The 27,621-nt window shown below is 35.1% G+C and overlaps 1 protein-coding gene across 1 annotated transcript; it reads right to left on the reverse strand.

Moving 5' to 3' along the window:
• Positions 1-17,146: 17,146 nt before the first annotated feature.
• Positions 17,147-23,734, reverse strand: CSN3 (casein kappa). The gene is made up of 4 exons (XM_054722155.1): positions 23,634-23,734; positions 19,247-19,279; positions 17,759-18,055; positions 17,147-17,314 (listed from the first exon to the last, which is right to left on the reverse strand). The coding sequence occupies exons 1-4, from the start codon at positions 23,685-23,687 to the stop codon at positions 17,147-17,149; spliced, it is 552 nt and encodes a 183-aa protein (XP_054578130.1). The 5' UTR covers positions 23,688-23,734.
• Positions 23,735-27,621: the final 3,887 nt, after the last annotated feature.

Genomic DNA, 27,621 nt, shown 5'->3' on the forward strand with positions numbered 1-27,621 from the left:
TCTAGTAGCATGTGGCTTGTGAGAATTATGGTGGGAACTCCAGCTATAATTGTCATCAATGCCAACAGATCAACTTCTAGATCATCATCAAAAAACCTGTGAAACCACATGGTATTTCAGTCTGAATCTGAACTGAATTAGTTTACATCATCATCTTTTCTCATAAAACAGTCTCTTCCAAGTGTTTCCCATTGCAGTGAATGGCACATTATTCGCCAGTAGTTTGTATAAGCTCGAGTCAGTCTTGATTCTCCTTCTCCTTCTCATTCTCCCATGTCCAACAATCTCTAAATCATCTCTATACTTTACTTCCTAGACAGTGTTTTGAATCAGTTCATTTCTCTTACCTTCCCCAACAGTACCCTATCTAAATAAGCATCATATCCTCTTGAGCCACATTTTAACTCGATAAGTATTGTTATTTTGTTGGCACTGTTCTAGAAGATGAAAATATAGTGTTCCTTACCTATTGGAGTTTTCATTTTCATGATTACCAAAATAGTCCTTTAACTGACCCACATTCCTGCTTTTAATTAACTACAGTCATTGTGATATTTCTAAATATTTGATTATTCTTGTTCTCTGGTTAAAACTTTCACTGGCTTCCTATTGCTCTTTACTATAAAAAACTTTTTAAGTGGATTATAAGACCATTTGCAGTCCTACCTCTTATTGGTCTTTAGTCAAACCTCTCTTAGTCTCACATTATGTGTGTGTTTGTGTGTATGTGTGCTTGTGATACTCCTTTTTTTCTCAAGGGTCTTCACATACATTTTCTATTACACAATTCAGTGAAATAAGGGCTTTTGTTCCACTTACATATGGAAACATACAATCAAGTTAGCTAAAGTTTTGTTTATTGTCAATATAATTCTCATCTCACAGGAGTGAATTCCCTCTAGTGTATGAATCCATTAATCTCTCTCTCTGCAATTTTTTAGAGGGGATTTATAGTGGTGACATTGGTTAACAAAATTATACATATTTCAAGTGCACAATTCCACAACAAATCATCTGTACACTGTATTGTGTGTTCACTACTCCAAGTCTCCTTCCATCACCATTTATCCCTCCTATATCTCCTTTACCTCCACTCAACAATCACTATTGTTCATGTCCGTGATTTTTTTTCTCTCTTTTGCTTAATCACTTCACTAGACATGTTTTTGAATCAGTTCATTTTTCTTATCTTCACCAACAGCACCCTATCCAAGTTAGCATCTTATCAACCTGGGCCACATTTTAACTCAGCAAATATTGTTATGTTGTCAGCACCCTCCCCAACAGCTATCAGCTTGCTCTATATTTATGGATCTGTCTCTATTTTGCTTGTTAGTTCATTAGATTCCACATATGGATCTATTTATCTTTTCTTGGATTTCGTGAAACTACCTTATACTGGCTTCCTTTATACCTCTCTGAAGTTCTTTTTAAATTTTGTTTATGAATTTTCTTTTTCTCTTTAGGGTTCTGGTATCAGTGCTATTTTTCTCTCCCTCAATAACAATGTCCCTGTGAAATCTATTGCCTTTACTTAGAAACAACATCCATCTATATGCTGACTTGGAAGTTTATTGACCAAGACTCCTATATCCATCTCTTTCATGAACATTTCATTGGTTGTACTATTGCACCTTTAACCAATCCTGTCCAAAATTGAAACTCTAGCCTCTTCTTGACTAAGAAACCAGGTGTTAATAGAGAAAAGAAGGTTCTGGAGAAAGAGTTCCCTAGAAGCATTATCATTATCTACACAATTACCTTGAGAGGGGTGTCTCTTTGGGATCTTAGTCAGGACTTGCTTCTTGATCCATCCAGTGCCTATAAGACTTGATGCTTGTAGATGTAAAGAGAGCTTATTGCATGGTTCTTACATCTAATAAGGTAACAGTGCCTTCCCTTAGTACCTCCTACTTTTTGCCTATTGGTTGTGGTAGGGAAGAGGGGAGGCTAGGAAAAAAATTTCATATGTGGAATTATTTCAGTTTAATCTTTTAAAATTTGCCCTTTGGACTTTCTGTCCAAAGAACATTGAGCACTCTATTTTGTCTTTTACTTGCAAGGGGTAATCATAAAATCTTATAGTTAAAATTCATAAAAAACTGATAGTTAACAAAATATATAACTTATATATATATCACTCATTTTAAGAAAACTATGATTTAGTTTCCTTAATTGCAGTTATGGAATAATTTATATATTGTCAAACATTTGCAAATCTTTGAAATTTGATCAACTTCATGTTTTGCAGTTTCCTTTAATATTCCAAAGTTTAAGAGAATTGAAAATATAAATATCTGAAAGAATGTAATAAGAGAGTATAATTTTTCCTTTACTGAGTTAAAACATATATATACATATAAACTTAAAGTGCCCCTGTTAATGAAATACGCCTATCCCACTGACCCCATCCCACTCCATTGTGGCCCTTTTGACTTAGAATCCCCCCAATTTTAAAAAGCACACTTTAATTATCTCACAATCTACTTTCTGAATAGGTTTTTTTTTATTGTGGTCATGCAATAAGAAATTTAGATGATTTTTATACTGACTGACCATTTTTACTTATTCACCTCTGTTAAACCACACACAAGAAAAAATGTCAAATTCTCTGATTCTGAACTAAATAACTGTGAGAAATCACCAGTATATTTAAGAAAAAAAAATGCAAAAAAGTTTTAAGGGTAATTCTAGAATGGTGAAAAGAATACGGAACTTGGAATCAGAAGACTTAGGTTTAATTCCTAGCTCTGTCATTTTATTACTATAAAATGATCTTGATAACCCATTTGTAAATGCCATTTTCTCATCTGTAAACAAGAATCATCTCTTTTCTTATTTACTTGAAAGAGTTAATGTTAGATTAAATTAGAAAATTCATTTACTTTGTAAACTCTAGAGCACTATGTGACAATATTGTTTACAATTTAACTTGTGTATTGAGTTTTCCTTATAATTTATTTTTATAGATATATTTAATATAACTTTTAATTTTAATGTTACTGGATTTGAAATGACAACTTTGATTTGGTTATTCATTTAACAGATATTTTTTGGACATCCACTCTATAGAAGGTACTGTGGATTCAAGGTAGAACCAGTTCCTACCTTAATAGGCTAGGGATTTATTGGAAAGCAGTATAACACAATCAAAGAGTAGCTTTAATCCATTGGTATCTGGTTAAGTTAGCAGGTACACTTCCGCTCTGCATTTCTTTTGGACACATTTTCTTCATTCACTTTTTCTTCCAAGAACCTTCTGATGATCAGAAATCAGAGTTTGGCTGCCCTTGAATGACTGGATGCCTGCGTGATAATCAATTTCATAATGAAGGCTGTGCAATAACAATACACAATATTGTCTTTTCTGAGAATTGAGGTAACCACTTTAAAGTAAATACAATTATATATATGCATGACTGATACACTGATTTGATTCATAATGAGGTGTGACTCCTTTCTATTTTATGTTTGTCATTACTTTGGATCACTAATCATAACACATTTTTATGATGTCAATATTATTTTAGGTGTTTCATTATATGGTTTTTATTTTGATTGAATATTGGAATATAGTAGAAATGATTTTGGAGGCTAAAGACTTTGGTCTACATATTACCTAACACAGTTTATATTTAACAGTTGCTTTTTAAAAAATAAATCTTTATTGTTCAGATTATTACAGGTGTTCCTCTTTTTTTTTTCCCCCCATAGCTCTTCTCCACCTGATTCCCCACCCCACCCCATGCCCTTAACCCCTGCCACTGTCTTCATCCATAGGTGTAAGACTTTTGTCCAATCTCTTCCCACACCCCTCAGACCCCCTTCCCCCTGAGAATTGTCAGTCCACTCCCTTTCTATGTCCCTGATTCCATTATATTCACCAGTCCATTCTGTTCTTCAGACTTTTTATTCACTTGATTTTTAGATTCACTTGTTGGTAGGTATGTATTTGATGTCTTTTTGTTGTTCATAATTTTTATCTTTACCTTTTTCTTCTTCTTCCTCTTCTTAAAGAATACCCTTCAGCATTTCATGTAATCCTGGTTTGGTGGTGATGAAGTCCTTTAGCTTTTTCTTGTCTGTGAAGCTCTTTATCTGACCTTCAATTCTGAATGATAGCTTTGCTGGGTAATCTTACTTGTAGGTTCTTGCTATTCATCACTTTGGATATTTCTTGCCACTCCCTTCTGGCCTGCATAGTTTCTGTTGAGAACTCAGCTGACAGTCGTATGGGTACTCCCTTGTAGGTAACTAACTGTTTTTCTCTTGATGCTTTCAACATTCTCTCTTTGTCTTTTGCCCTTGACATTTTAATTACAATGTGTCTTGGTGTGGTCCTCTTTGGATTCCTCTGTTTGGGGTTCTGTTTAGCTTCCTGAACTTGTAAGTCTATTTCTTTCACCAGGTGGGGAAAGTTTTCTGTCATTATTTCCTCTAAAAGGTTTTCAATATTTTGCTCTCTCTCTTCTGGCACCCCAAAAATTCAGATGTTGGTATGCTTAAAGTTGTCCCAGAGGCTCCTTACATTATCTTCATATTTTTGGATCCTTTTTTCTTTTTGCTCTTCCAATTGGGTGTTTTTTGTTTCCTTATATTTCAGATCTTTGGTTTGATTCTTGGGGTACGTTGATCTATAGTTGAATTTCTTTATATTCTTTATTTCAGACAGTGTATGCTTAATTTCTGACTGGTCCTTTTCCATTTTTTTGGCATACTCATTAAGGTCCTTGAAGGTCTCATCAAGTTTCTCAGTGGTTTTTAGAAGATTCTTAAGTAACCTTATAAATGTGGTTTTGAACTCTATGTTGTCCTGTAGTTTACTTTCCTCCATTTCTTTCATTCATGACATGTTTCTGTGTCTCTGCATTTTGGCTGCTTCCCTGTTGATGGAGCGGCTTTGTGTGGTAGGTGACCTATAGGGGCCAGTAGCTCAGCCTCCACAATCACCTGAGGTGGACGGTCTTGGTACACCCCTTTGTGGGCTGAGTCTTGGTGTAGTTAAGCCTTGATTGATGTTGGTACACTTGGAGGAAGTGACCTCCAGGCCAATTGGCTGTGGGGACCTGCTGTGTTTATAATGGGAGAACTGCTGTGCTGGAGACATGCTTATGGTGCAGGACTTGTTTCAGTGGGGCTTTGGTGCTCACTGAGTCTGCCTCTTGAATGTGTCACTTATGGATGTGAGGAGTTGAAATCTGTGTCTCACACTGACCACTGGGTACACTGACTTCTGGATCTCCAGTGGGGTGTAGGTCAGCTACTGTCTGAGGTCACCCTGCAGGAGCTACAGCGAGAACTACAGTCCTCTCCTCCCTGCTTGGGATTTGTAGATTATGGAGCTGTCTGAACCGGTTTGCAAGTTTGCTAGGTTAAGCGGCGATAATGAAGGCCATTCATATGCAAAAGCCGCTGCTTGGAGCTTGGGTGAGTTTGTAGGTTGTGTGGGGTGGGTCTTCAGGGCGTCACTGGGCTAGGGCATGGCAAACAGCAATGGCTGGCAGCCAGCCGTCCCGCGCCTCTGACCACGTCCCCACGTCTCACGCCCCAGCGCAGCAAACAGTTATTCCTCCGTGCAGCTCTGCAAGCAAGCCACCCTCACTTTCCGACCCGATGGCAGACAGTCCAGCTTCTCCCCGTAGGAATTTGGGTCCTGTGCGTCTCCCCTTCAGGTTAAAGAAAGCAACGCCCACTGCCAGCCGGGATCCACCGCCAGCCCGTATCATGCGCGCCCCCGTACCTCAGCTTTTCAGCATTTGTGCACTGAATGCTCTTTTCTCTTTCCATCTAGTTGTAGAACTTCCACTCAGCCAGCCCTCCCGTGGCTCTGGGTGATAGACGTTTTGTCTTTTAGTTGTAGTTTTGAAATTGTTGTGTGAGGCGGCAGTTTAGGTGTTTACCTATGCCTCCATCTTGGGTTCCCCCCTATATTTAACAGTTTATACTTGAGTTTATAGTTAACAATTTTGTTAAAAAAGGACCTTATATGGAAATTTTATCATATAACATTATGAACTCTATGTTTATATAAAAATTATTCATGTCTTCTCCAATATGAATCTAAAGATATTCAGAAGTTTTAGAAAAGCTCTTTGTGATCATCAATAAAACACATTATGCAGTTATTAACATGTTATTGATATGGAGGAAATAGATTGTTAATAATTTCACATTTAAACACCAATAAAGATTAAACAAAATATTAAATCCCTAGACATATTTCTGTCAAATGTGCAGATACCAACATGACTTTAGAAATATATCTATCAGGCTCTAGCTGGTTTGGCTCAATGGATAGAGTGTTGGCCTGCTGACTGAAAGGTCCTGGGTTCAATTCCAGTCAAGGGCACATGATTGGGTTTCAGACTCAATCCCCAGTAGGGGGTGTGCAGGAGGCAGCCCATCAATGATTCTCTCTCATCATTGATGTTTCTATTTCTCTCTCCCTTCCTCTCTGAAATCAATAAAAGAAAGAAAGAAAGAAAGAAAGAAAGAAAGAAAGAAAGAAAGAAAGAAAGAAAGAGAAAGAAAGGAAGAAAGAAATATTTCTATCATGTTGTTTTGAGAAAAGTTGGAGACTAATTGCTGACATGTGGTTCATATCCAATAATTAGAGAAGGAATTTTCAGGCTAACTTACCATCAGTCCTAAAATGTAATATTTAGAAAATTAAGGCAATGTAAAATTATTGCCGTGCTAGTGTTCAATAATTAGCTGAATCTAACAAGAAATAAGTATTATTTATGTATTGCTACATATCAATAGATGCCTAATCAATAGTTCTACACAATATTATCCTGGAGGTCCTAGCAAGGGCAGTAAGGAATGAAAAAAATAAATAAATAAAAGACTAGAAAGAAAGAAAGGAAATTCTTACCATTTGCAGATGTGTTGTAAAATAATTAGATAAATGTATAGGAAAACAATCAGAATACTAAGAAAATATAGCAATCCTTTATAATAAAGATGTAATATGCAAATTGACCATCACTCCAATACAAGATGGCCACCCCCATGTGGACACAAGATGGCTGCCACAAGATGGCCGGCAGAGAGGGCAGTTGTGGGTGATCAAGCCATCAGGGGAGGACAGTTGGAAGGGACCAGGCCTGCAGGGGAGGGCAGTTGGGGGCGACCAGACTGGCAAAGGAGGGAAGTTAGGGGTGACTAGGCCAGCAGGGGAGGGCATTTAGGGGTAATCAGGCAGGCAGGCAGGTGAGTGGTTGGGAGCCAGCAGTCCTGGATTGTGAGAGGGATGTCTGACTGCCTGTTAAGGCCCGATTCCACCAGGATCAGGCCTAAACAGGCAGTCAGACATCCCTTGAGGGGTCCCAAATTGGAGAGGGTGCAGGCTTGGCTGAGGGACACCCCTGCTCTGTGCACGAATTTCGTGCACCAGGCCTCTAGTGTCATTGTATAAATGGTTAATAAAATCTATTGTATTTTGATATTTTAGCAAGAAATAAAATATAAAATTTAAAAATAATGGCCATTTACAATAACCTACAACTAAATTTAATGATATGTTCAAGCTTTATGCTGAAAACCATAAAATTTTTTAAAAATTATTTTAATTAATTAATTGATTGATTATTTATTTTAGTGCCATTTGCTGGTAACCACACTCAAGGACAGATGAAGTTAAGAGAATAAATCTCATTTTGTTACATCAGCATAAAGTTGATGAATAATCTATTGATCCTCCTCTAAACACCCAGCATTTTAAACCTCTGAAAACCAAGTTCCCAGTGGGTTCTCCCTCCAGAGAGCATGCCTCCACCATTTCCTTTCACCTCTCCTTCCTCCATAGGCACATCTATTCTAAACTCCAAGGGACCCCACAAGACTTGCAGCCAGGGGAGCAATTGGCAGCAGCAGCTGGTCCAGGGCTAACCTCCTGAACTTGTCTCCAAGGTCCCCTTTTCTCTGACTTGCCAGTGAACCAAAGCAGCCCAGCCTGGGCTCTTCAATTGCTTCTTCTATGCCCTTCTTTGATTCACTGTCCTAAGTATATTTTTGCTGTAGTCAATAAATTCTTGCTTGTTTTCTACACTTTGTCTCTTGGTTGAAATATTTCCTTTAAGTAAACAAGAACCGAGGTCTCATTGTTTCACCAGTAACACCCCAACATGAGCTCTAAATTTTTATGTTCACACAGCTCAAAGGAAGAGACTTGATCCTCTCTAACAATTCTCTGTCCCCTATATTCACTGCCATTGTCTAAAGTTCATGCCAGGTGGAGGACAGCCAGCCTTTGGGTGATTATAGCCCTGTGCTTTCCTATTAACTACAAATACCGACTGTCATCTCTGGCTGGTTACTAGGCTTGATACAGGTTAGTAAGGCAGGACAAGCACAATAAGGAAACTGAGACAGATAGTTAAACAGCAATTTGTAGCCATCTAATAAGACCTATCATCTCTAAACCAAGGATACTTAAGAGTAAATAGTTTGCACTTCTCCTCAACCAGAGGGTAAATAGCTGAGAACCATAAATTTTATTGCATTAATTTACTATTCTGCCATAAAAATTACCATAGATTTAGTGGGTTAAAAACACAAATTTATTATATTACAGTTCTTAAAGTCAGAAATCTGATATGGGTCTCAATAGACTTAGACCAAGGTGTAAGTAGGCTTCAGTTCTTTTTTACCCTCCCCATGTCTCTTTTTCTTTTTTATTAAACACTAGAGGCCTGGTGCATGAAATTTGTGCGGGGGGGGTGGTGGTCCCTCAGCCCATCCTGCACCCTCTCCAATCTGGGACATCCCTCTCGCAATCTGGGACCGCTGGCTCCTAACCGATCACCTGTCTGCCTGCCTGATCGCCCCTAACCACTCTGCCTTCCTGATCTCCCCTAACCGCCTCTGCCTGCCTGCCTGATCGCCCCTAACTGCCTCTGCCTCGGCCCCACCATGGTGGCTTTGTCCGGAAGACATCAGGTCTATCCAGTCTAATTAGCATATTACCCTTTTATTAGTATAGATTTTTAATATTGACGTTATTGCAGATGTCCCCAACTTTTCCTAACTTTGTCTTTAACTGGGCCTTTATCACACTCTTGTCTGTGCCCTGGGGTATGCATATATGTTCATTTTTTTGAAGTCTCTGGAGGAACCTGTTTCTTGCTTATTTGGAGAGTTCTCAGAATTTACTTCCTTGTGGTTGTAGGATTGAGTGGCCCATTTTCTTTTGGCTTATAAACAGAGCTGTTGCTAACAGTTTTTCTATTTATTTATTATTTATTTATTTAGAAATATATTTTTATTGATTTCAGAGAGGAAGGGAGATGGAGAGAGAGAGAGAGAGAGAGAGAGAGAGAGAGAGAGAGAGAGAGAGAAACATCAATGGTGAGAGTGAGTCATTTATCTGCTGTCTCCTGCATGCTCCACACTGGGGATCAATCCTGCAAACCAGGCATGCACCCTGACTGGGAATTGAACTGTGATCTCCTGGTTTACAGGTCGACTCTCAACCACTGAGCCATATAGGTTCTGGGGATTAGGCCATAGGCATTTTTGAGGGCCATTATCCTGCCTTTTGAAGTTATCAAAGTTATTAAAAATTACCTATAAAACAGAGGGTTGTACCATGTTTATGAATTGGAAGACAATAGTCTAAACATTTGAATTCATTTTTTATTGTGAGTCAAAGCCTTGTGTGGATCCTAAAATGTTGTGAAAATAATTCTCTAAGAAATGAAGGAAAGTCCTGGCTGGTGTGGCTAAGTTGGTTGAGCATTGTTACATCCACCAAAGGTTGCCAGTATGATCCACAGTAGGGATCATTCAAGAGGCAGCAGAAAGCATTTCTCTTTCATCAGTGTTTCTATTTCACATTGATGCTTCTCTCTCTTTCTCCCTCTCCCTTCCTCTTTCTCTAAAATCAATAAAAACATATTATTAGATCCTCTTGGTATTTGCCAGGGTCCAATTTTCATTCAGGGGAAGAAGGCATACTTAGTTTCCACATTCTCTTAATAATACCTTTGCCTTCAGTTTTATGGCATCTTGGAAACTCATATCCTACATGAGCTTCCTATTATTCTATAGGTAACATCTTTAAGTGTTTATATATGTTCAGAATAACGAAATTCACTAAGTTAAAAAATTATCCTTTTAAACTACGAGACAAATTTTTGTTGGGTAGTTTAATCAATGTCAGTGAATGAGAGATTTTAGTGCTCAAGAGATGGGAATTAAGAGGACTTAGAACACTTTGCTCTTAGGACATGAAGAACTTTTGAGAATAAAGTGAAAACAAGAGAAAAAGTTATTGAGGTCTGTGAAATGAATTCAGTCATCAAAATAAAATGCAATGACAATTCTTATGATACTTTAAATATGTGATGTGATATGTTGGCCATAGATATGGAAAGACTAAAACCTACAATACAGTACGCTTATAGAATTGATATGTTTGCATTGCTAAACATTTTCAGTATTTCATATCATACTTTTTATTAGTGGTTGTTGTAGACAGTTGATATTCAAGGTCTATGTGTAGTAGCTGTCACCTGTAGGTTCTGAGTAGTGTTGTCAGTTGTAGGTTATGGGGAATTTTGTACAGGAGTAGTGGCCCCTTGAGTTGAAGGAGTAATAGGGTCTGTGGCATTAGATTGTGAAATTGCAATGGAATACTTAGCAAGCTCCGAGTCATATTAATAATTATATTCACAGGTGGAATGATAATCTTCAGGGCCCTAGTCTTTAGGATTTCTGACATCTTTTTCAGGACTCTAGACTTGGAGAGGGCATGACCCCCTCAAAACAATTACTGTAATAGTACTAGAAACAAATTCAACTTGTCTAAGTCAACAGATAATTTTAATTATTAGTTTAGTTAGCTATTACATTTATGTCCAAACTGTGGAAATCCTAAAACCTCTAAAAGAAAAATCTATATCCTAATCTCTTTCTTATCTGCATAGATACCTTAGAAGGAGGTTTCTCCTGGGTTCTGGTAAGATTTTATCTTCTCTAGTCATTTCTCCAAGCAAAACCTAGTGAGCTCGTTTTGAATAATGAACCCTTCCTCCTTGAATGTTCCTCTTACTTTTTTCCTATTGGGGAGAGACTGAGAAAATTTAAATATGAGTGTTGTTGGCAAAGGTTAATATTGATTAAAAGAAAGTCAAGTCTGTTGACAAAATCAGTTGCTCCTGTGGATTCTTCTCATTTATAATTTTGTTTCACCCTTTCATCTATCTTTACTTAAGAAAAAGGAAGAATAATTTTATTCATTATAAAATTTTTATTATTTGTATTATTAGTCAAAATCATTAGTTTAAAATTTATTATTGCTGTGGCATATGGTATGTCAAGGTTATTTTTATTCTTTAAGGTCTTTGTCTTAACCATCCCAACACTAGTAGGTATTTTCAGATAAATAATTCAAAATAATAATTTTAAAATATGGAAAACAACTATCGTAGTGCCAAATATTAATTTTATAAGTATTTTTAACCTTGACTTTAAGAGTTTTGGGATTTCTCAATGTATTTCTATGAAATATACACTTAAAAAGAATACACTTGACCTTTCAAATCTATTTTTGTTCTTTAGTCTTGATTGTTAAGTTTATAGCCTTTAGACTAATAACAGGGGCAGCCAGCCACTTTACAGTGTCTCACATTAGGAAGATTAGGAAGAGCACATGCCATCATCTCCTAAACAGTGTGCTAGTTAAGATAAGACATAATATTTATATAGCAATTTAGTTGTCATTCTGCTGACATTCAGCTTTCTTTCCTTTAAAACAGATTAAGTTATAAAAACATCCTCCCTTTAAACTTTTAAATTGCTGTGATTGGTAATATGATTTGCAGTAATTTTCTTTTGAGTTTGAAATAGGCCTAAGAATATATTACTGACTTTGATAGTTTGATTCATAATTACTAAGAAACTGCTAAGGTCAGCATAGTTATTCTAGATTTTTGTAAGAAAAGCTTATGTTTAATACTATTAAATGGGTATTTCAACTTCAGTCACTGACAATCCATACTTACTTGATTATTTAACAAATATTTAACTTCTACATTGTATTGGGCCTTATATTGGAGAGAGAGTAATGAGAAGAACATAGTTCATATGCAGAAAGGCTTAAGTGCAGCAGGAGAGGTGGGCCAGAAGGTATTACAGTTTAATGAGTACTAAGAGGGAAAGAAAGTGTCAGGGGCAGGATGCTGTGGTAGTACATTAGTGGAGTAGTTGATCCTGGAAGTTCAGGAAAAGTTTTCCTAAGGATGTAATATCTAGGTCAAGGAATCAAATTTTGATTATGTGATATGAATTATCAAAAGGACTTAGGAAGTTTCAGAGAAACTAGTAAGATGATGCAGTAAAGCCATCATGGCGTTTTTGAATTGTTGGGGTGTGCAGTATGAAGATCTAATAGAGAAAAATGAGGGGGCAAGGCAATGACAGCAAGATCATGAAAGTTGACTTTATTTGCAGACAATGAATGTACTTGGAAATGTCACTTAGGGGATTTAAGAATTAAGGAACAATAATTTATTGAACACTCAGCTAATATAGGGACTCTAATAAATGTCTCAGATTAAAGGTCGTAGGTTCTAGTAGTAAGATAATAAAGACTGGTGGACTGAATTACTAGAGTTCAAAGCTAAACTATACTATTTAGTAGCTTTTTGATGTTGGAAAAATTAATTTCTTTGAGCCTCAGTTTTCTCATTTACATATGAGCACCATAACACTACTTCTCTAGGAGAGTACTATATGGGATAAATAAAGAAATACCTGTAAAATCCTTGTTATAGAGCTTGCCACATAAACAAACAAACAAACAAACAAACAAACAAATGTTAGTTTCCATTCTATTTATTACCCAAGGTCACACAGTTCAGTAATGTGAGTTAAAACTGTAATCCAGTTCTATCCAAATCTAAAATCCATAAATCTTCACTATTTTAAAGATGCTTAACTATTTTAAAGTTGTTTTCACATATACAAAATGAGAACTAATAAATTATTTCAAAAGGTTACAGGTGAAGACTAAGAGGTTGATGTATGTGAGTGTTTTATACATTTTTAAAGTGCTATATATATGCTTATTATATCACTAGAAGCCCAGCATGCGAAATTATGCAGCCTCACTGCGCCCATCCACCCCACTGTCCTGCCTGCCCACCGGCCACCAGCCTTGCTGTAATCACAGCCTGTGGGCTGCGCCGCATCAGCTGAAATCGCATGAGGTGGGACCCCAGACCCCAGTCCCACTGTGTGAGGCAAGATCCCTGACCTGCCACATGAGGCATGACCCCAGACCCCGTCCTACTGTGTGAGGTGGGACCCCAGACCCCAGACTTGCTGCGTGAGGTGGGACCCATCAATGCACCTCCTGGTGACTGGTTGTTTGGTCATTACAGCATTACGATCATGGGCTTTTTATATATATATAGATTGCATTCTAGAAGACCTGAGAACTTTCAAATTTGGTTGTTTTGTACAACTTAATAAAGTGTTTTTCTGCCCTAACCAGTTTTGTTCAGTAGAAAGAGCATTGTACTGTGAACAAAGGGTCCTCGGTTCGATTCTGGTCAACGGCATGCACCTAAGATGCAGGCTCCTCCCCGGCCAGTCCCTGGTTGGAGGACATGAAGGAAGCAACCAATCAATGTGTTTCTCTCACATGGATAGTTCTCTCTGTCTCTCTCTCTCTCTCCACTCTCTCTAAAAATCAATGGAAAAATATGCTCAGGTGAGGATTAAAAAAAATAAATAAATAAAGTGTTTTTCTAGATCTCATTAGACTTGGAAGTTCCAGTGGGCATTTGACAAATAATTGATAAATGAATGATTATTTGTGAATCTCAAGATCAGATTTCTTTTCTGTGCTAAAGGACTGAATTTCTCATCAGTTACAAACCACCTTCACTTGAATGGACCCTAGCATCTGAAAGTAATTGACCCAAATCCAAAATAACAGATGTCCCTTTTCTTTCCCCATTGACCCCTTTCTAGCCCACTCCTACTTCCCCACCGCAGGCCTTCACCACACTATTGTCTGTGACCATGGGTTGTGTACATAAATTCTTTGGTATGAGCTAGTATTAATATTTATGAATAGTTTTCTTGTTTCCAAACATTTTGGTTCCCATTTTATTTTACCCACCAGACTGGAAATGCTTTTAAAGTAGTGTCCACATGCTTAAGAGCATGGATTTTAAAGCAAAGCTCCCTGCATTCAAATCCCAGCTCCAGTTTGGGGGAAATCACTTATTTCTTTTTCACAATAGTAACAATAACAACAATAATATGTAACCCATGAGTATACATTAAATTAGTAAATACATGTAAACAAAGAGAACATTGGCCTACAGTATGTATTGTGTAACTCTTGTTTGCTTATTATTATTAAATGTTATTGTTTTATATCCCACAACAATTGTTATAGTACCTTGTATATAGTAGCTGGTAAATGTTTTTTTAATTAATGAATTCAATTCTACCTCTTTCACATTTTAAAATTGTTTTTCAATTAATGGTCTTAGCAAATGAGGCTTAGTGATGTCAGATTCCTGACCAGGTCTCTCTTCCAGACTCTTGCATTTGAGTGAGAGAGAAAGTAAAGGCTCATAAACCACTTCCAATAATAGCACATCTATTGAAGATTTCAGCAAAAGATTTCATGGGTGATCAGTAAGAACTTCGTAAGGGTTGAGTGATTTGTATTTTTCCTGGCATGATGTGTTAAATATGGAGTAAGCACATATATGACCCACTAATTTTCCTTGCAGTATTTGATTAAGAATATTGTAGGTCAAGAGCCTCAATCAACTCCTGTTAATGTTGCCATGGATCTGTTTGTAGTTGTGGTTATCTATAGCCTGCTTGTGCCAGAATTTGCTCTTGGGAATGATCTAAAGTTAGCAATACATTTTGGCACTTAAATTTAATGCTAACTCTAGGGTCCCCATGATTCCAAAGAGTCAGTTTGGGGTCCTCTGGATTGGAACACCATGACTTATATCTTCTCTGGTCCCAATGACCAGGCTGAAAATTTAGATGTTCCAGTGTTATCCTGGAGCAGACATTCTTAATCGGTGTTAGGTCATGGAGCACTTTGAGAATCAGATGGAATTATGAACTTGGCCCTTAGTTAAACTTGTGTAATCAAACTCACACTAAATTTGTCTTGGAAAGTCAAGGTTTTAAAGGTCCCTGAGACATATCCACAGACTCTTCTCAAGTTAGATCTAGTTGCATTCAATTGGCTTTATTGTACAAGAACCAAAAATTTAAATGTCACATGAAAGTAGAATGTAAGGGGAGAAGAAGGAGCCGAATCTGTGAAAATCTCATTCTCTCTTGACTGAAGGTAGACAAGTGGCCAAAGGAGAGTTTGAATTGGTTTCAACAAGACCTATAAAAAAATGACAGTTTAGGAATTTAGTTCTTAATCTGTTAATAGTTATCATGATATGTAGATTTCATTAAGCTTTCATAAAAAGTTTATCAAATTAGATATTTAAGCTTGCCACATAGTGAACTGAAAATAATTTTCACCTAATATTTATATATGGACACTGTCCTTTATATGCATATTTATAAGTGATTTTGTACAATGGTTTTAACTTAAAATCTATATTTGTGGGTTTTGAACAAATATAACTATAGAAATAATGATTATTCTATTAAAACCATAATCATGTAATAATATATTTTAGGTCAATAAAATATATAACTGCATACTAAATTACTTGTTTTCCTGTTATCTCCATTATTTTTCTCATTTTGTTTTCTAAATTTTAACACATCAAAAATTTATCCAGCTTATCTTCTTTTTTTGTACTAGATGTCCTATTAAAGATCAATGAAGTAATACATTATACACATATACTGATCTAAGTAAACAATAGTTATTTTTTTGTTTTTCTTCTAATTAGACAGTCCATATGGAAATAGATGGCATAATAAATAAGCCCCGCTATCTGAAATCAATAAGGACAAGATATTGGCTATAAGTAAATCTTTAATATTCATTAATTTTACTTTATTTTTTCTAATGCATTACATTTTACAGATAGATAAATTTTTACAATTCTGCAATATGCAGTCTCACTTACATCTCATAGTAACCAAATTCTGAGAAAAGGGAAGTTTGGAGAGACTAATGACTTGCCTGAGTAACCACAGTGCTCACTGTTGGTTCACTGGGCGGAATAAATATTGGCTCAACAGCAGCAATGGTATTGACAGATGGAAGAAACAGCCTCCCCTGTTCTAATACTATTACCATTATATCACAGATCACTGTTGTATTTTAGATCAGAAAACAAGGAGACAATATAATGCACTGAAAATATTTGTTGCAGAGGCTCAAACATTTATAACTTTCTCCCCAAATTATTTCATACTCTGGTCCTTGCCTATTTTATTTATTAATCTTTCTCTTTATTTTATTTTCTTCCCATAAATTTCAAATTATTTTAGACTCTGCCATTATCCATTGATTTAAGTAATAAACAGAAACATTTTACATTATATTTAGGTTCTGAAAGTATCCTTTTAATATGTGTATGCTTTTCAAGTTAAGAATTAGATTCTTCCATGAATTTATCTTAAAATAAGATAAATTTGGGGTGTCTAACACCATGGATTCTTTCACAAATTATATCTGAAATAAAAGAATGCATGGGAAAAATATTTCCTTTCACTATATTCATATAAAAATTAGAGTGCAAGAATACTGTTAAACAATTAAAATATATTTAAACTCACATCTTATACATATTTTCTAAGAAAACATTTTTGAAATAAGAAAAATCATGATTTTAAGGTAGAATTTTACACTAGTATGGAAATAGTAATGGAATAAAACTAATAAATTCTAGGAGTGTTCCAACTGTCCAAAAATTGTTGATAATAAAATGCCCAAGTTTTCTTCATTTTGTAAAATAAGGTTATTTTTTACTTCTTGTTGGAACAAAATCTAGTGTACCAATGCTATGGCACCACCAAATTAAAATTATAAGTAGCCTATTTTGCCTGTCCTCATAACAGACTTTATTTATTCCTACTATTTCAATTTTATGACTATATTGATAAATCCATAAATCTTGTGTTCATTTTTTTATTTTGCTCATTTACCTGTGTTATCTTCTTTGATGCTTCCACGGAGTTTTTAGACCACGGAGGTAGGTGAAGTAATTGTGACTGTGGTGGTCTCAGGTGTGTTTGTGATGATTTGTGAGGAAGCTTCCTGAGTAGCCACAGTGCTCACTGTTGGTTCACTGGGTGGAATAAGTATTGGCTCAACAGCAGCAATGGTATTGTCAGTAGGGATATCTGCCTTATCCTGATTTTTCTTTGGGGGAATGGCAATAAGTGATGGAGTTGGTTCACTGGACAGAATAAGTGTTGGCTCATCAGCAGCAATGGTATTGTCAGTAGGGATATCTGCCTTATCCTGATTTTTCTTTGGGGGAATGGAAATAAGTGATGGAGTTGGTTCACTGGGCAGAATTAGTGTTGGCTCATCAGCAGTAATGCTATTGACGGTAGAGATCACTGCCTTATCCTGATTTTTCTTTGGGGGAATGGAAATAAGTGATGGAGTTGGTTCACTGGGCAGAATAAGTGTTGGCTCATCAGCAGCATTGGTATTGACGGTAGGGATGACTGCCTTATCCTGATTTTTCTTTGGGGGAATGGAAATAAGTGATGGAGTTGGTTCACTGGGCAGAATAAGTGTTGGCTCATCAGCAGCATTGGTATTGACGGTAGGGATGATTGCCTTATCCTGATTTTTCTTTGGGGGAATGGAAATAAGTGATGGATGTAGGTATGGGTGACGTACCAGAGTGGGTGGGTAGATATTTGGCAGGGCTTGCCATTGAGGAATTTGGGCATGTGGCCTAATTAAAACTGGTTTTGTATAATATGGGTAAGGCATATATTGGTTATTAATTGGTACAGCTGGTCTATATTGGTAGTAATTGGGTGCAATGCGAGGATAACTCTTCCACGCATAATGAATTGGAATATATTTGACTGTGCTTTGATCAAACAATCTTCTATCAGTCTCACGGCACTGCAAAGAATAAATTGTGCAGAATGGTATTATTATAGGATAGAATGTAGAGATATCTTAAATCAGAATTTTTTTGAAATAATGTTATGGTATTTAACATTGAATAAGTACAATATTAAAAGGAGTAAACCCCACAACCATATTTATTATTTTACAAGATATGATTTATACATTTCTCTTCCACTTCTTAATTTTCAACAAATATTAAAAATAGTATTAGTTTCAAAGAAATTAGATGAGGTAACCCCATGTAAACCACATTGCCAAGAACTTGGCATAAATGAAGAGTGCTCAGTAAATGTTGAGCATTATGTTAAGTACAACAGGTAGAAAAATCTCTTAGAGACCTTGGACATACTATACACAAACACACCACACACAGAGAAATAGATATATATTTTTTCACATATATGTTTGTATTAACTAGTATATATGCAGTCTCAGCACATATTCATAATTGTTTAAAATTTTATTTATCTAGAGATTAGGCTGAGGGCACATTTGTTTTTTCCCTAAATTAATTATAGCAGAATAGTAAAATAATAGGATATGGGAGATTCTGGATTTAAACTTTAAATTTTTTTCCAGCTTAATTTTATTCATTAAATATAACTTAGGCAATTTTCCATTTTTATTTGCTTCTGTTCTACTGATTATGTGTATTTATCAACATATATCTAGGTTTTTCCATATACATAGAAAAAATCAACAAAATTACACTACAAGCAAGCATTTCTCATGAAGGGGAAATTTAAATATATTCATTTAAACATATTTGGGAAACAAAAGGAGGAAGTAAATACAAGTGCATGAAAAACACTCAAAGGTGCTCAGCAGGTTCTTTCCCAAAGTCTTAAAAAGTGGGCAGGAGAGATATCATTGAATTTTGCTTTTGTTTTCATATTTTCTCAATGTTAAATTAATGAAAGAGTTTTCTCATGTTGTTAAATATACATGAAATCCAAAAACACATGATTTAGGTTATAAAACAAAACCAAGATTTACAGAACATTGAGGTTGATTCATGTTTGCTGAAGGTTTTTTTTTTTTTTAACAATAATTATTAGATTTTTTATGGAGTTTAAATATTTATTTAGTTTTTAGACAGATGCATTTTAATATCATTGGACTTTGCAGAATATTATACTTGGAAGTTCATGTCTCTACCAGAAGTAATTAAAGTAAACTTACTGTTGGTTGTTTCTGGTTTTGCACCTCTGCACCCTGGTGAGGTTCAAAGAAAGATATAGTAAGAAATACATTTTTTAAAAAAAGTCAGGGTCTAGATTTTTGTGTGCTTATTAAAAGCTTTTATATTACAGATAAAACACTTAGAGGCCCAGTGCACAGATTCATGCACCAGTGGGGTCCCTTAGCCTGGCCTGTAGGGATGGGGCCAAAACTGGCTCTCTGATATTCCCCAAGGTGTCCTGGATTGCAAGAGGGTGAAGGCCAGGCTGAGGGACCCCACTGGTGCACTCTCAGGACTGGGAAGGGACCGCGGGAGGGCTCCAGGGCATGTCCGACCCAGTCCTGATCTGCCTGACCCCAGCAGCAAGCTAACTTACTGGTTGGAGTGACTGCCCCCTGGAGGTCAGTGTGCATCACAGCGACTGGTCCTACAGTCAGAAACTTAGCATATTAGGCTTTTATTATATAGGATAGTTTCTTTTTTTATTGTAGTATTGTAAAATATTGTAAAGCATTTTCCATGGTTATTTCATCTACAAGGTCTGTGAACCACTCAAAAAGTGACAGCAATTTACCTATTACAATAATAATAATGAACCTCATGGTTAAATTGTCTTTAAAAATCATTGCCTAGGGAAAAATATTCAAGGTTGAAAATAATATGGTCATCTAATTCTTGTCAACAAACGCATTTGATATTTATTTAAATAAAAAATATGAGTAACACTGTTTGTATTAAATCTACATTGTTAAAAATAAGGGGAGCAATGAGAGCATATCTTCTTTTCCTGTTCTCCTAAGAAGAATTATGAGTTTTATGTAGATTTAAAACAATTGCCTCTAGCATAACATCAATATATAAATGTTATATACATACTAATGTTTTATTTTATTTTTTTTATTAAATTTTATTGGGGTGACATTGTACCAATGTTATTTTTTTTTTAAATCAAGTTTCATTTGTTTTTATAGTACATTTCTTAACCTAGTTTGCAATGTTACAGGAAATCAGAAGTGAGAAAATTTCCATAGATGTATATGTATAAAGCTTTAAATAGTTATGAAGGTTTTATAAACTTTGGAGATGAGATCATAATATAAAATATATTTTAAATGATTGTTCTCATTTAAGTCTTGTCACACATACCCCTTGGATTAAAAAAAAAAGTGTCTAGAAACCTTTTGAAAGTTGTAGGACTAGAAAATAAAAAACTTGATAAAAATAACAAAATTCAGGTTGTGTTCAGACAGAGACTTGTTTTCTTTTAAATTATTAATTTAAAGTTTAAATAGCAATATAAATATTATAGAAACTTTGCCTACACTTAGAAATTTTGATCACTTAAACATCTTAATATTATATCAATCTATATTATGTATTTCTGGTATATGTTTTAGTATTTTTTTAAGAGGTATAATCTCTCATAATATTTTTCCATATTTCTCATAGTTTTCATACTTATGGTTGAAAAAATAAATGATCAATGATTATGTCATGAAATGTTTATATTTTACTCTGTTGTTAATCATTAGGCTTCTTTCAAAAAATGTTTTATTATAGAGAGATAAATAAGATCTCTATACCAGTGGCCTTTTAAATACTTTCTATTAATTCCTTAATATAGTTTCTCAAAAATGTGACTTTTGGGTTGGGAAGAATGGGAACAAAAAAATCTTTGATAGGAACTATCATATTGTTGTAGAGAAAAGTTGTGCCAATTTATAATGCCAATCAATGGGATATAAAATTGTGCAGTTCATATTATAATTGCTAATATAAATATGATTTGAATTATTTTTATTTTAGAGAGAAAGAATAAATGAACACATAAAAGATGTTATCACATTATTCGTTTAATTTGTGTAATCTTAACTACTCATAAGACCAAATGATAAAATCTATAAATTTTTCATTCTCCTTTTGAATTATTTGTTTGAGTCCATTGAAACTTTTGTGAAGATGGAAGGACTGTTTGGGGGCTAGAGTAGGCTCTAGTAGCTCAAGAAGAAGTGCTGTAGAGCAGGCAGTTGAGGATCATATTCTGACTTAAACTTCAATGCCTATCTCTTAAAGAGGAAATCAAAGTTCTAAATGTACAGGTGGCTACAATAAAATAGAATTTCAAAGAATAAGTAAAAGAAAATAATGTGAAAGTCATAATAATTCAAATTTTTAAAAAGTTTTGCACCAATCCTATATAATAAAGAGGTAATATGCAAATTGACCATTATGCTCTCATGAGATGGCTGCTTATGACCAGTCCAGCAGGGGAGTTAGTGAGGGATGACCAAACGACTGAACAAGCAGGCTGCATGGGGTGACCAGGCCTGCAGAGGGGGGCAGTTGTGGGCGACCTAGATGGCATTGAGGGGCAGTTAGGGTTGACCAGGCTGACAAGGAGGGCAGTTAGGGGCGATCAGGCTGGCACGCAGAGACAGTGAGGGGCAACCAGGCCAGCAGGGGGGGCAGTTAGGGGCAACCAGGCAGGCAGACAGGTGAGGAATTAGGAGCCAACAGTCCAAGCTTGTGAGAGGGATGTCTGACTACTGGTTTAGGCTGGGATCGGGCCTGAACCAGCAGTCGGACACCCCTAGAGGGGTCTCAGATTGGAGAGGGTGCAGGCTGGGCTGAGGGGACCCCCTCCTTGTGCACAAATTTTGTGCACTGGGCCTCTAGTAATTTATATAATAAAATTGTTTAAGAGATATTAACCTAAAAGCAAGTCTAAATTTAACAATAAATGAATTATGAAGCAAGGACTAGTGCTTTTCCAAATTTTATGATCTAAGAGTTGACCATATTACATCATTTCCTTTTATGTTTGAGACAATGATATTACATCATTTTATATTTGCCTTTCTATTCTTGCAGTTGACAAATAAGTGCCTGGACTCACCAAATGAACATGAAAATAAAACAGTGCAATAGTCAAAACAACAATGAAAACAAGTACAAAAAATTAAAAGAAAAAACTCCAAAACCTTTTTCTTGGTCCAATACCCTTAATATACATGTAATTTAAGAAAATACCTAAAAACCATAATGTTGTTAATGCATATAATCCCTGGAAAGGAATCAATCAGTTGACATAATGGGAAGAGTATAACAAAAGGTCCCATAATGTTTGAATATTTAAGGGTAGATGTGTCAAATCTTTGAAATTGCTGCAAAAGCTTGAATAATGAGGAATTACTATTTCATTACTCAAGCTGACAGCCTGAGCACTTTTCCTTTCTCCCCCAAGCCAAGTTTATGAGACTTTGACATTGACATGGATGAAGTTGTTTCTTCTTCTATTATTGATATGTTTAAAAATTAAAATCAAGAACATGAACAGGATTCTGACCCCTTTCAATATAGAATCATCCTTGATGTTGTTTTTTTCCATGTCCTTTCCACTCCTCCAATTATCAAAGATGAGCAATGAATACTGATGATTTGACTAAAAATTGCTTTCCTGTATATTTCCTCAAAGCCAGCACACCAAAGTTTCAAATGGCAGAATAGATGGTGAATAATTAAAGAACATATTCATGACGCTAATTCAGAGAGTTTGGATAGTTCCCCACAGAATCAATCTCTTGTGACTATATATTTACATACACATAGATATATGTGAAAGGAGAAATGTTAAAGATTTATTTTGGTCTTATACAATCTATAATAATAAAAGTGTAATATGCTAATTAGATCCGATGTCCTCGAGGCAGAGGCAGCTCCTGGGCTGCAGCGGCCGTGGGGGCTGAGCCCCTTGCATGAATTTTGTGCATCGGGCCTCTAGTAATGTATATGAAAACATTATAATCTACGAACACAGAAGACTAAGAAGCTGCTATTGTAAATATTTTGATCATTATACTGTTCCATGCCATTATAACCTTATGGACAAGGCTTCTTAATAAAAATTATTTGGAACTTTCACTAAATGGTTTTGAATGGGAAAAAAAAAGGAAAGCTTGAATAAACTTCTAATCGCCTAAGAATTTAGTTCCTGAAGAGATTGGTGTTGTTGTAAGATTAGAGTCTGATCCTCTACTGTAATTTCTATATTCTTCTTTATAAATTATTTTTAGAGCATTTTATAATTTTAAAATATTTTTAGTCCCCCCTTGTAATATATTTTCTCTATAGTATTAGAATTTTAAAGGTTTTTATACATGATAAAGTGGAATTTCTTAATTCCTAGGAACTAAAAAGATATTCAGAAAAACTGTACTTTAATTTTATAATATAAATATAAAAAAAATTACTTTTAAGAAAATATATCTAATATGCAATTATTTTGTTTTATAATGTATAAATGTATTTACAAATTTATATAATTAAACCTCTTAAATAAAATTTCTCAAAGTATCAATATAAATTGATTAGATGAAATTAACTTACCAAAAAAGGCAAGATGAATGCCAGGATATTCAAAACTAGGAAAAAACTCTTCATAATTGCACCTAAAAATTAAAAGTATTAAATTAGAAGGGTCTGTTACTAATTATTTAGGAGTGATTTAAAACAGTGTTTTTTTAAGGAAATAAAAGCAGATTGATGGGTAGATTTAGCCAATGTGGAAAATTTATTTTATCAAAAGCTTTAGAACACCCAAACTTGGAGTATATAATTTATAATTTTAACTTCTGGCTATATTACTGAAAGTATCATTACAAGGTTAGTAATCTATTTACCATATACCAAGAATATAGTAGGAAAAAGGCAGTGTGTCGAGTGTTGCGTTTATCATGGTGATTTGCTCTTGCCAACAGGTAGCATTAATTTTAGGAAGAGAGTTGGACCATACACAAATTACTATAAGAGGAAAGAAAGTGAAAATGCCACAAAAGCAGTTTTCTACAGATAAGTTTTCCATTAAGAAATAATGTAAGTGATAGCATATAGGTGGGATTTGCCCATGCAGAGATGAATATTATAGGGAGAGAAAATTTTCAAGTCGAGGAGAAAGCTTGGGAAGACCCATGGGCATTTTGAATGAAGTGTTTTATGAGAAGAGAAAGAAATCTGGGAAGAAAATTTAGGGCAGAAAAGGGACAGGCCTTATATGCCAGGTTAAAGAATTAGGCATGGCTTTGTAAAAAACAAAACCAGTTGAGTTGTTTTGAATGAGAGACTGATGTGACTACTTTCCTTTAGAGAACTGAGTCCTGTCTCAGGCTCTATCTGTACTTGTGTAACTTTGGCCAAGTGATTTCCTTTGCCTGGGCCTTACCTTTTTAATCTGTAAAATGAAGGTTTAAATGAAGTGATTTCTAAAATTCTATAATTTCATGATCGATCTAACAGGAATTTGTAAGAATTTGAACTCTTTAGTTCACACAACATTATACAACACACACACACACACAAACATTCTGAAAAATGATAGTAATTCGTCCCTTTTTAGCATAAACAGAAATCAGAAAGATAAGATGATACTTAAGTTATCACCTACTTAAACCTATGAGTACTTAAATTTGCCTTATTGTGAAATAGAATTATTCATCTTTTATGAGGATATGAAAGGCATGTTTTAAAACAAGTTATATTATAACAAATAAAATTTTGACACTTGGATAAAAATAAAATTAGAAATTAATTAAGGGACCCAAGTGAATTATTATAACACACTCATCTTCCTGAGAAGTTAGTCCTCTGTATTTGTCTGTAGGGACAGGTTCATTGTCTTGAACACCTTCTTATTTTAGAATTTACATCACATTCAGTAGCTTAGCCAATATCAAACCTTGACTTTAACCCAAATAAAATTAAAAACAAATTTGGTCATAGCACCATACAAAATCTAAGGTTTAGACACTAATTTCAAAATGATGTCAATATGTATTCAAGCTTAACAATTTAAAGCTCAAAGGAAGAAAATGTAGTTCTAGAATAACTTTGGTAGTGTTATTAATAGCCAGTGTGAAAAGGAATCATTCTCTCTTGATGTTTCAGTATAATTACCTTTCCTTGTGCTTGTTGGGTCTTGCTTGGCAGTAGGTTGAATTAGATTCCCAACTCTAGAGAAGTCTCAAGGTAAATAACTGAAGACTAATTAAAGGGTGTTAGTGCCTTACATCATGCAATTTATTTTCCTCCTATGTTTTACCCAATAGGAAGATGACAAAAAGGAAAGATTTGATGATAGCCGGGTTATCTTTGGGTCAATCTTAGTTAATGAAATGTAGAGGGGGAAATAGAGTTACAATTCATAAAGCTTGAAAAGAGACTATTCACACCTTTTAAAAATTCATTTTTATGTTTTATGAAGAAGTATAGAGGCATTTTTAAAATATGAATTGTATTCATAATGAACCAATCCCACCTATTTGAATTTAAAGCTATTGTTAGAATTAAAAATAGCCAGCCACAATTTCATATTTTAAATGTTTGTTTTTAGTTTAAGAACCTGGATATCAGGAAACCCTACACATATTATGAGCTGCAGTTGGACTTTTCCCTCCTAGAATTACAACTATTGATTTTTAAAAATTAGAAAAGTTACCACCTCTTACACACCCTAGTGCAATTTCTTACAAGTTAAATCCAAATATAAAATATTTTAATCAATATAAAATAGGAAGTCACTTGCATTTGAGCTGCAACATGTATTCTTAAATAAGTTCATGGTATATGCATTTAATACATAAGCTATCAACTTGCTGATTTTTATTTTTTTATGAATCAAAATTGTATTCAGATTTTTAAATTTCAATAATATAGGTGAATCATTAAGGATGTACAAAATAAAATTATTGAATTGGGGATAATTTTTCTGTGTCAATGACAGCTATTTCTGAAAAATCACCAATATGAGAGAAGGGTATTTTGGTAAAAAACAGTTAAGCAAACAATTTGCCTAGATAACTCAGGAAATAATATTTCCTTTTGCTTGCATTTCTCTGGGGAATATGTTAACTGTGACTTCACTTTAGCTTGAAGGCCTGGCCTGGCCTGATTGAGGTATTTACAGGAATCTATGTAGGACTGCCAGAGTACAAACAAGAAATAATTATCAGTATTGTGGGTTTTTTGTGTTTTTTTTTTTTTTTACATTCCTGTCTTTTTCTTAGAAGTATTTCATGTCTTAGAGAGTTAGGAAAATGTTCATAACCCTAGAATGTTTATTTAGTTTGTACAGAGTAAATTAAGGTTTTCTATTTCTCAGAATAGTTGGCTTCTGCTGTTCAGGGAAAGGTGTCTATTTGGACTTGTTTCATCACACTGTTCCTTTGGTTTTGATGACCAAGTGATAATTGGAAGATTATGGTCTGGTCAATTTCTTAATTATGGAGGTATTTTATTTCACATGGTAATTTCTCAGTCATTAATGTAAAGCTACAAAATGATATTGATTCTCACTTGAGTTGTTATTTAATTCACAAGTATCAGAGACTCAGAACAACTTTAAAATATTGTTTTAGCAGGAAAATGTATTTTACCTGGGAATGCTAGGAATCTTCCCCCTATCGAAAGAAAAACATTTCTATAGTGATGTCACCCATCCACTTCAAATAGGAACCTGGCTCTGTTGAGAGATTTGTAAGACTGAATATCATTCTTTGAGTACTAAAATTACTTCAGGTACTGTTTCAGGCAGTAGGGATAAATTAATAAACAAAGCAGGCAAAGATCCTTGCTCTATGGAGTGCACAGTCCAATTTACTTGAATACTAGTGACACTGAATATTCCCTGTATATATTGACCTAAGGCAATCTAAGAGATCTTCGAAGTTTTTGAGTGACTGTTGTAGATGAACTAGGTCAGTGGTCGGCAAACTCATTAGTCAACAGAGCCAAATATCAACAGTACAACGATTGAAATTTCTTTTGAGAGCCAAATTTTTTTAAACTTAAACTTCTTCTAACACCACTTCTTCAAAATAGACTCGCCCAGGCCGTGGTATTTTGTGGAAGAGCCACACTCAAGGGGCCAAAGAGCCGCATGTGGCTCGTGAGCTGCAGTTTGCCGACCACTGAACTAGGTGAATTCTATATTGGAGCTATTCAGATACCCTACTGTTTTTCAAAGAAAAGCAACAGGAATATCACAAGTCCTATAATAAATCTCAGGATGATGGGTTGGTGCTGAACGAAGGCTCAAAACAGAGTGTTTGTACTTAGAACTGACTCACCAACATTGATCTAGTCACATACTCACCTTAAGTGCTGCGACCTACTCCTGAAACATTTTTGGAGTCTGGGAAGAAGACCAGCAGCCCTGAACTACAGCTTCTTTTTGTTTAGGTCCTGATAATCAGTGCCTATTTATAGCACTACTCATGCAGTGAAGCTGGGTAAGAGGCTACTGTGGGTTCATAAGTTCACATTTCAAGCCCTTTGAAGTAAACATATTGTAATAAGTGAAATGATGATTATTAACTCATAT

Source organism: Eptesicus fuscus, chromosome 2 (assembly GCF_027574615.1).
Source record: "Eptesicus fuscus isolate TK198812 chromosome 2, DD_ASM_mEF_20220401, whole genome shotgun sequence".
NCBI classification, from domain to species: domain Eukaryota; kingdom Metazoa; phylum Chordata; class Mammalia; order Chiroptera; family Vespertilionidae; genus Eptesicus; species Eptesicus fuscus.

Coding starts and splice junctions, on each gene's coding strand:
- CSN3 (XM_054722155.1), bottom strand. CDS start 23,687: ATGAAGAGTTTTTTCCTAGTTTTGAATATCCTGGCATTCATCTTGCCT. Junction 19,280..23,633: donor CATTCATCTTGCCTTTTTTG/GTAAGTTAATTT, acceptor GAACCTCACCAG/GGTGCAGAGGTGCAAAACCA. Junction 17,315..17,758: donor CAAAGAAAAATCAGGATAAG/GCAATCATCCCT, acceptor AATCAGGATAAG/GCAGATATCCCTACTGACAA.